This window comes from Sardina pilchardus, chromosome 10 (genome assembly GCF_963854185.1).
Source record: "Sardina pilchardus chromosome 10, fSarPil1.1, whole genome shotgun sequence".
Lineage (NCBI taxonomy): Eukaryota > Metazoa > Chordata > Actinopteri > Clupeiformes > Clupeidae > Sardina > Sardina pilchardus.
Window position 1 is genome coordinate 22,332,645 of NC_085003.1, and position 10,385 is coordinate 22,343,029.

The 10,385-nt window shown below is 45.5% G+C and overlaps 2 protein-coding genes across 2 annotated transcripts in view; both read right to left on the reverse strand.

Annotated features, from left to right (window-relative positions):
- eps8l2 (EPS8 signaling adaptor L2) overlaps positions 1 to 2,413 on the reverse strand; it is a 45,533-nt gene extending 43,120 nt beyond the window's left edge. The window contains exon 1 of the mRNA XM_062547061.1: positions 2,014 to 2,413. The gene's annotated coding sequence lies outside the window, so the exon portion shown is untranslated. The remainder of the gene's footprint in view (positions 1 to 2,013) is intronic.
- Positions 2,414 to 5,244: 2,831 nt separating this feature from the next.
- LOC134093805 (transmembrane protein 80-like) lies at positions 5,245 to 9,438 on the reverse strand. Its single transcript, XM_062547066.1, has 5 exons — positions 9,327 to 9,438; positions 8,854 to 8,947; positions 8,562 to 8,654; positions 7,983 to 8,184; positions 5,245 to 5,929 (listed from the first exon to the last, which is right to left on the reverse strand). Exons 1-5 carry the CDS (start codon positions 9,360 to 9,362, stop codon positions 5,917 to 5,919), a joined length of 438 nt encoding a protein of 145 aa, XP_062403050.1. The 5' UTR covers positions 9,363 to 9,438; the 3' UTR covers positions 5,245 to 5,916.
- Positions 9,439 to 10,385: the final 947 nt, after the last annotated feature.

The following is a 10,385-nucleotide window of genomic DNA, read 5'->3' on the forward strand; positions in this document are numbered from 1 at the left end:
AAGATAGAAAGAGAGAGGGAGACAGAGAAAGAGGGAGAGAGATAGAGAGAGAGATATCTCCCCTCTCTCTCTCTCCCTCTCTCTATCTCCCTCTCTCCTTCTCCCTCTCTCTCTCCCCTCTCCCTATCTCTCTCTCTCTCCCTCTCTCTGTGTGTGAGTGGCTCTCCGTGGGGGCCCTCATAAGATGTGCTGTGTTGTGGTAACCAAGAACAATTCATGGGAGTCTGTGTCCCCATGCCAACCAAAAATCACACACCACCTAAAGGTGAGAGCAGAATGGAGAAGTAAGAAAGGTGAGAACTTTCAGTCTCTCTTTCTCTCGCACACACACACACACACACACACACACACACACACACACACACACACACACACACACACACACACACACATTAACAAATATGCACACATTCCTGAAACATCTAGAGCACTCAGATAAAAGCTGTGACTTTGGCCTGTCACTCACACACACACACACACACACACACACACACACACACACACACACACACACACACACACACACACACACACACACACACACACACACACACAAACTCTTACAGAAAGGTTTCATGGAAAATCAGAGAGAAGTAGTGCAATAATGGTCACATTATATAACTATCAGCTGATGGGACCTGGGATAACGGCTGCATTACCTTTGTCCATCATAATACAATGCAATTTGGAGCCAATGGAACAGAATAGGCTTATCAAAGTCAACCGTCAGCTAAGTGGCTCATTCTGTAGCATAATACAGCCGTCAGCACTCAGCAGGGCATTCTTGCATTCAGAGAGCAAGCATTTGAGCACTCAGTGTGAGGGTATTGTTTAGTATATGGGCACTGTTTCATTGGCTTTTACATATACAATGTGTGTGTGTGTGTGTGTGTGTGTGTGTGTGTGTGTGTGTGTGTGTGTGTGTGTGTGCGCGCGTGTGCGTGTGTATGCACGTTTTTGTTTTTTTACGTGTTGCTCGTTTGTCTGTCTGTTTGCAGGATTGCGGAGGTGTGTGTGCACTGTCTGTTGTGTGTGTTGTATGTGGCTATCTGTTGTGTGTGGTTCTGTGTTGTTATTTGTGTGGTTGTCTGTTGTGTGTGGTTCTGTGTGTGTGGCTGTCTGTTGTGTGTGGTTGTGTGGTTGTGTGTTGTGTGTGTGGTTGTGTGTTGTGTGTGGTTGTGTGTTGTGTGTGGCTGTCTGTTGTGTGTGGTGTGTTGTGTGTGGTTGCATGAGCTGAAGAGAGTGTTGTGCTGCTGCTGGACAACACAAGGACTCAGATCTCTAATATTTGCACATGGTTTCATTATCAGAAGAGAGCAAACATGAGCAGTGTCCACCTTGAGCAGCCGAGCACCCTGCAGACCTCACAACAGCACACTGATGGTGATAACCCAGTTATGTGAGAAATTCTACACATTTTTCCCAGATCTGAACAAAGGCAAACAAGCCCCTCTCTCTCTCTCTCTCTCTCTCTCTCACACACACACACACACACACACACACACACACACACACACACACACACACACACACACACACACACACATACACACACACACACACACACACACACACACACACACACACACACACACGTTTTGGTTTACCACTGCCTCTCAAGGCAAATTGATATCAGAAAATGACATGTTCAAGCCATATGGTAAATACATCCTTAGGCTGCACAAGGCTGAACAGACCTTTTTTAAAAAAGGCAGTGTCTATCTTAGGGTATGCTATAGCTTCTTCATTGGTAGAAGCAGCTGGAGAGCCTGAAGAACTAGTGGTGGGAAGAGCCAGCCTTGTCTGCCATCACTTGCTGCTCAGGAGTCAGGCAGACAGTAGAACATCATTTACGAACCATATTCGGTAGTTTACGCATTCATTCGAATGTAGAATTGCTTCGAATGTTTCTACTAGCATCCCATAAAACACCTACACAATCCAACACAACACTAAAGTAGCCTACATCCCACCTAAAAACAATTCCATGAGTGAAACAAAAGGTGTTCTTACCCCAAGACGGAATGCCGAATTAACCACTCCACTCCCGGTGCGTGTGCGTAAGATACTAGCCAAATTTGGTCACCGGTTGATGTCTTTACTGCCTGTGGTTGTTCTCCCTAAAACTCACCAACGTCAAAATGTCATCTTCAAGCACGTCACGTTATGTTTACTAACGTCGCAGTGAACTTTGCTCTTAAAGTGGATGAACCCTCTTCCCGCTGTGTAGTAATCTAGCTTAACCGAGAGGCAACAGGGTTTTTTTTTTATGCAGATGGATTCGGACGCCGAGGTGCTCTGAGGTGCACGGCACGGGACAGGTGTAGGGTCTCAGCGCACGCAACAGGTGTGAGGTGAGAGCGAGCCGAGCCGGTGCAGGTGCGGATGAGCGACAGGTGACTTGCGGGTAACCCTACCTGCTCCTCAGAGGGCGGAGTCGCAGCCTGTGCTGTTCTCACCTTGGATGGACGCTGGGCAGCCTACACGACGCACCAAACAAAAATATTTCAAAAGACATCCTAACTGAAACCTCTCAGAAGACGAAGAGCTCTTAAAATAACAGATTTAACTGACAAAATAACTTATAAATAGGACTACTATATATGTTGCTGGTTATTCTAAATATTAAATTAGTGTAGGCTATAAATTGCCTACCTCATTATTATAGGCTATAATTGATCAAGTTATACACCCCATAGGCTAGTATGATGGCTATACGTTGTGCACTGGGATCAAAATGATGATTGATAACCCAGGCTGCGGCGTATTTGTACGTGAACTGCGAATTGAGCATCTGCTACACAACCTCAAAAATGGCTGGCAGCGAACTTTGATCTCATCGGGTCCCCCCTCCTCTCATCCAACTGAACTGTGTAACGTTGTCTGGCGAGGGATCGGAGAGGTCGCTTCACAGGGCTCCGTGAAAGAGGAGCAACGGTGTGGAACATTGCCCCGGTTCCGATGTCACTGGTCGGGGAAGCGTCAGCCTACCTGCCACTCTCCTGACCGACGCACAAGTGTCAGCCTGGCCAGGCCTTTTACATAATTCTGTGTGTGTCAGCGAGTGTGTGTGTTTGACAATGCATGACTATATGTGTGTGAGAGAAAAAGAGAGAAAGAGAGTGTGTGTGTGTGTGTGTGTGTGTGCTTAGTCTGTAGGGGCAAGTGTGTGATCATCAAAAGCAGCCAGACAGTCACTTATAGAGAAACATCACTCAGGAAAATCTAATCGTATCAGTTACCTGTTATCTGTCTGTCCCCTCTGCTGGATTGCCTTGAGAAATTATGACATGTGGGTCCTTATGAAATATGCCCACTGTGATTATCACTGTGAGTGAAGGCTGATAATAAATGAGAAGAAAAGGATCAGAATCGTGTGTTGGCCTCCAACTCATTTCAGACTGGGCATGACTTCGTTGTGTCCAATTTAGGTAATTCCGTTGTGACAGGCATTCAATCTAGAACAACTTCATTCTGTTAACAGTTTTTGAAATATTTAAAGCAAACATTTTATTATAGGCCAGTATGGGAAATGCAGTTGCTTACATTGTGCGATTGCTCAGGCTGATATACCTGGCCATAGTTAATGGAGGTGGAGAACAAATACTGCAGTTGACTGGGAATATGTACCCCACCCCCCTAACCCAACACACACACACAAAGACATACAGAGTCCTATATCAGATTACATTTGACAACATGCATTTTCACATGTGTTTTTCACACACGTAGGCTACGCACACATACACACACACACACACACACTACACGGGGTGTTTGATTTAGTCGCTCGGGAGACCTTGGCTGGAGGTTGATCATTAACTGGGCTGTCAGTGCTGAGAGATGAGAGCAACTAGAGAGCGAAGTCTTAGTCTGCGGCTCTCAAATATCTCCTCTGTCCCCTCTATAATCCTCCTGTCCAGCTATCGCTCACTCTGTCACACACACACACAACACACAGAATATGTCACAACACACATCACAGCTGTTATGATAACGCATGCTTTGAGATGTTTTTGTCAGTAGGCCTACAACACATCATCCTCACAGATACATGGTGTGTTGAGTGAGAATCCCCAGCACAAAAGCCTTCCGCTCAGAGAGCTAGACATTACCCTTTGAACGTCCCCCTTACCCTATGAGATCCCTTACTGAACGTCCCCCTTACCCTATGAGATCCCTTACTGAACGTCCCCCTTACTCTATGAGATCCCTTACTGAACGTCCCCCTTATGGTATGAGATGTCTTAGTGAATGTCCCCCAATGCTATGAGTTGTCTTAGTGAACGTCCCCCTTACCCTATAATAAGATGTCTTAGTGAACGTCCCCCTTACCCTATAATAAGATGTCTTAGTGAACGTCCCCCTAAGCCTATGAGATCCCTCAATGCACGTCCCCGTCCCCCCTACTATATACAGTATCAACCATTTTGCCGACTTCACAGCCAGGTCTAGTGACTCTTGATTGGGAAACTTGCATCGCGACAGGTGCTAACTTTGAAATCATTAGTCCAGCTTTATCAATCACGTCAGAGATTCCTAACGTTACTTCGCCTAGACTTTACAAACTGACAATAAACAGCACCAGTTTAGCCAACAGTCAGAAAACAATGTATGTGGGTCTACCTTTGCTGTAAATACATTTCTAATTTTTCCAACTGCATTTTTTGAAGTTTGCAGTTGTTGCTGCTTCTGTTTATCACAATACATTTTGGTTTTGTCTATCCCCTCTTGTCGCTGATTGGCCTGACAAACTCTTGTCTGAGGGAAATTGTTCTGAACTATGGTGTTCCGTTGTTAGGCACGACGCGAAGAGGAGTGCCTACAACCCCCCCTTAGCTGTTCTAAAATCAGTGCAAACTATGGCCTCTCGGGGCTTATTGCATTATGTTATGTATATGTAATATACATAACATATTTAAACATTAAGATACAGCTACTCTAACTTCTGTGCAAGTTGTGGTAGCGCATTAGAACGAAATGCGGTCAAGGTGTATGTTTTTACAACAGCATCAAACGCAACTCAGCCAATCATAATCAAGGACCAGAACTATCCGTTTTAGATACTCTATTAATTAGACATATAGTGGACTATATATGTGTCCCTCTAACTTACACCTTCCAATATTTACCACACAGCTTCCAGAGACGTATAACAACACATCTCCTTCTGTGTGTGTGTGTGAAATGTGATTTTGATTATGACCAATTCTCTCAACGAAATAAAACAAAATGATGATCCGTCAATAAAAAAATCTGGAAAATGTATTGTACAGTAAAAAAAACAGATGAGATCTAAATATACAGAGTTATGTAGTTATATGTCGACATAAACATCCTCCTCAGATTGACACAGGCACAATGTCAGTCTTTCACTCCTCCTGCAGGTGAGGCTGGAAACTACTGGAGCGGATCCATGACAGTTATCCAAAACATCTTCACCTGAGTCTGGAAACTACCGGAGCAGATCCATGGCAGTTATCCATCTTCCCCTGATTAGACAAAACTGATTTGGGTTCACTCAAAAAAACAATCTTGAAATCGGGCTTGGAAGAAGAAATCCTACTACAGGCTCCTTTAAATCCGTCCTGAAAACCATGATTCTGTTGTGGTTAGCAAGGCCGAGGCAGGCTGCTCTAAAACCGATACAAATACATGATCTCCAGTGCTAGGCCTCTGGACTTGGGCCAAGCTGTGTTAATTATGTATCGCATCACTTCTCAAAAGGGCACCTCAACAGTACCAGTACTTCTTCAGCACTTAGCACAGCCTCTCTAGTCCTTAGCCACCACACACAAACACATCTCTCTGTCTCTCTGTCTCTCTCTCTCTCGGCACGTGGGTGACGGACAGGTCTGCCTAGGTCACTACAGCAGCACCTCAGCAGAGAGCATCATGGGAAGCTGGAGGACCCTCTCAGGTGTAGACACTGTAAAGTCAAAACACAAGGCACAGACATTAAGACATTAGAGAAATACCCTCAGAACATGTCAGCCTCGCACATTGGAGATATGCCTAGCTGTGATGACCACCTCTAGTGCAGCAGCATCATAATAATAACACTGTTGAAATGAAACACAAACACTCCCAACTGCATTCCCCTTCATACTCGGCAGCAAAACAGCATGACAAAAACCTAATGTGTGTGTGGGTGTATGTGTGGTTGTATAATATGTTGTGTGCAGATGTGTGGTGAGGAAAGTAGATGGAAAGATCCGGAAGGGTGTTGGGGAGATGGGTGGCAGTGGTGGCGACTGTGTGGTGTGGTGTGTGGGTCGTTAGACGGAGTGACGCGCATGAACGAAACGGGGATCAATAATTCACTGCGGCGCTGTGCTGCCGATGCGATCGGATCAGATGAGAAGGCCGACTGGATTCATTCACACACAATAGAGACGCACTGGCACAAAGCAGGGCCCATTCACAGCCACTCAGGAGGGGACGGCCAATCACAGCTGAGCCCAGATCACATTTACACACACACACACACACACACACACACACACATACACACACACACACACACACACACACTAATGAACACACTCTCACATACACATTCCCTCAGACACACACACACAAACACACTCTCACATACACCTGTACTCAGTACTAGTTGCCTATAAACAAATGCTTCAGTGGCAAATTGTTGCATGCTGTCTCTAAAGGCTGGCAAAGGGCAGCTAAAGAGCAGCACACAGATTGATCTAAAACCAGATCAATCTGGTTAAATCTGCCCGTTTCAGCTCCTCCTGGGTGCTTGTTTATTGGCTGCGCTAACAGGGAAACCAAGGGGACCATCATCCCATTCAGGTGCAGCACCTGATGGCCGTGCAGTAGAGAAAGCAGGTGGTATACTCTTGATGCCCACACTGTGGCTAGCCAGCAGGTGGTATACTCTTGATGCCCACTCTGTGACTAGCCAGCAGGTGGCATACTCTTGATGCCCACTCTGGAGAGAGCTACCAGGTGGTATACACTTGATGCCCACACACTGTGACTAGCCAGCAGGTGGTATACTCTTGATGCCCACTCTGGAGAGAGCTACCAGGTGGTATACTCTTGATGCCCACTCTGGAGAGAGCTACCAGGTGGTATACACTTGATGCCCACACTGTTTCTAGCCAGCAGGTGGTATACTCTTGATGCCCACTCTGGAGAGAGCTACCAGGTGGTATACACTTGATGCCCACACTGTGACTAGCCAGCAGGTGGTATACTCTTGATGCCCACTCTGGAGAGAGCTACCAGGTGGTATACACTTGACGCCCACACTGTGGCTAGCCTGCAGGTGGTATACTCTTGATGCCCACACTGGAGAGAGCTACCAGGTGGTATACACTTGACGCCCACACTGTGGCTAGCCAGCGGGTGGTATCCTGTTACACTGAGCACACTAATCTGCCGGAAGGCGAAGGAAATAAAACTCAAGCTAATGGTTGGGTGGACAAGTATCTGTGTGCACCTCTTAAGTAACAACTGCCTTTCCAAATGGCAGTTAGTCAGACTACTTCAAATACTTCCCTAGCACTTCTACATGAGCCAGCTACAGGTTTTGGTCCACCACAGCACCGTGGCTTAACCATAAAACATAAGATGCATTTGAGGCTTTCATGAGCCCTGTAGAATTCATTGCATTTGTGGCAAACGTTGTGCTCATTGTGGTCATTATGGTTCCAAAGCAAGTGTTGTGGACAGGAGGTGCCTCTCATTCAGCGTTTATAAGTCCTCCCTCGCTCCTCGGGCCTCGATCCTCACTGGTGTACATAAAGAATGATGGGGCGGCAACAATGGGATAGTCTATCCCTTCTTCTATCTTTCTTTGTGTAGATCAGTGAGGATCGAGGCCCGAGGAGCGAGGGAGGACGTACATTATAAACGCTGAATGAGAGGCACCCAGGGATGAATGTTGCATGCATTCACTCTTCTCTTCCTGATTCTATTGGCCGGTTCAGAATTGTAACCTCTGAGTGACCTCTGACCTGCTGAAGCGGGCGAAGGTGAAGAGTCCCAGCAGGCCGTTGAGGCCATATCCTGCCAGGAGGATGGCGTTGATGATGACGTCGGCGCGCAGCACGTAGGACTGCCAAACCAGGAAGTAGACGGCCAGCATGACCGAGCCCACGGTGGAACCCAGATTCATACTGATGTAGTACTCGTTCTCCGTCAGGTTACCGCACACACCTGGTGGAGGACAGGAAGAGAGAGGAGAGGGAGAGAAACTACTGATTCAACATACCATCTGGGAAATATACCTAACACCCCCAAGACACACACACACATGCACACACACAACAGAGGGCTCTAGTCAACCACATTACAGATTCAACAGTCTCTACAAACTGTACACACCAGCAACACACATATGCACAGCTCTACACACACACACACACACACTCACCCCAGTAGAGACGTAACACATAGATGCACAGCCCTACACACACACACACTCACCCCAGTAGAGACGTAACACATAGATGCACAGCCCTACACACACACACACACACACTCATCCCAGTAGACACACTCACACACATGCACAGCCCTACACACACACTTACCCCAGAAGAGACGTAGGCCCTCCAGCACAGCCATGATGAAGAGGAGGAACAGGTCCACAGCCAGATGCCTATCGGGGTAGCTCAGCACGTAGCCTATGAAGGTGGAGCGCGCACACACACACACACACACACACACACACACACACACACACACACACACACACACACACACACACACACAGGTAAACCACCTAAACAGAGCCCTGCCATAAGGGGTGTGTACTATATGGGTTACATCATGTAAACAGATGATTCTTTGAAACCCTATGTGTGTGTGTGTGTCTCTACTCACTCTTGTAGATAATTAGGCCGAGAGAAGACAGGAAGTAAATGATGTAGTAGATTCCTGTAATGTAGAAAATCAGCTGGAGCAGGACAGAGGAGAGCTGGTAGGAAGCTGAGGAAAAGAGTTCACTAAATTGTTCTCAGCTATCTGTCTAACACACACACACACACACACACACACACACACACGCCTGCGTTCACACCTGTGTGCACACGCATACACAGTAGCTTTTTACAGGACACACACTATAGAATATTTATGCTAGTGCTAGTGTAGGCCTGGCCTATGAGTTTTCCAGAGATAAAAATAGGACCCCGTTTATTTTTAACCTCCAGTATGCTTTCTTTCCATAACTGTAAATATTTTATAAGCTATACATATTCATTACTTTCCTCGTTAGCCAGGCCAGCGGACACACTACTACTGACGTTAAAAAAAAACTCCAGCACCTCTGGACACTGGTAAAAAGCAAAGGATACCACTACGGAGCTCTTGGCTGAAAAAAAAGAATTCATTGTATAAGGTTAGTCAGGGAGGTTTTATCAACAAGGAACACAGTTTTCCCAGCAGAATATCCCAACTAAGCATTTGGTATGGTTAGCATTGCATTATATGTTAAACTGAGTCACGTTACCACGTTTTATTGAAAACAGGTGAGTTTATTTAATGTGCAGCAGCAGGCGTAGCCTACGCATTAACAGACTAAACAGATAGATAGTGTGGCTTAAAATGTGGCTAACTAAGTTTTAACTTTTATAACGTTAACAAAATACTTGTCATGTAATGTTAGCCAACGAGTACGTTATCTAACGTTAGATCTACATTACTAGGATGAAGACTTCACTGATGCAGACAAGTTGGTGTTGGTTGGTGACCGTCAGTAACATCGATAACGCTACTTTTCGTACCGTAACTAAAACATACATATTAATTCAACTACAAAATGTTGCTTTGAATTATTGAAAAGACAAAAAATCAGATTAGGATAGGCTATTTAGTGCAGAACTAGACGGTATCTATAGCAACGCTTACCTTGCAGCCCGACCGCCATCTTGATATTCTAGTTCTGGTGACACTTCTGTGCCTGAGTTCAACCTGATAAAGAACTATACCCCCACCTTGTGGACAGGAATGCGAACTGTCCATTACTAACTTATCCTTAATATAATATTCTATTTAGGCCTATTTTTTTCCCTCCAGATAAATGCCGAAATTCACAGATCAAAGCTATTTGATGTAAGTAAACTTTTGTTTCCTGCTGGCTCTAGAAAAAATAGCCTAGTGGTATGATTTCAAGACAGACAAGAAAAAGGCCTGTTAACCTGTCACCCGACAAGTAACTTTATACTTTGTGACCAGACGTACACAAATGAACTTGGTAGTTACACTCTTAGAGTTGACCTAAATTCCTGCTGTAACCAAACTCCTGTCTCTCAAAGGTCAGCTCTATGTTTTAGTGTTTTCTAATTGAAATGTCATTAATTCATCAGAACAGAACACTATAGGCTATTAAAAGAGCAAATCAAATCCAAATTCAT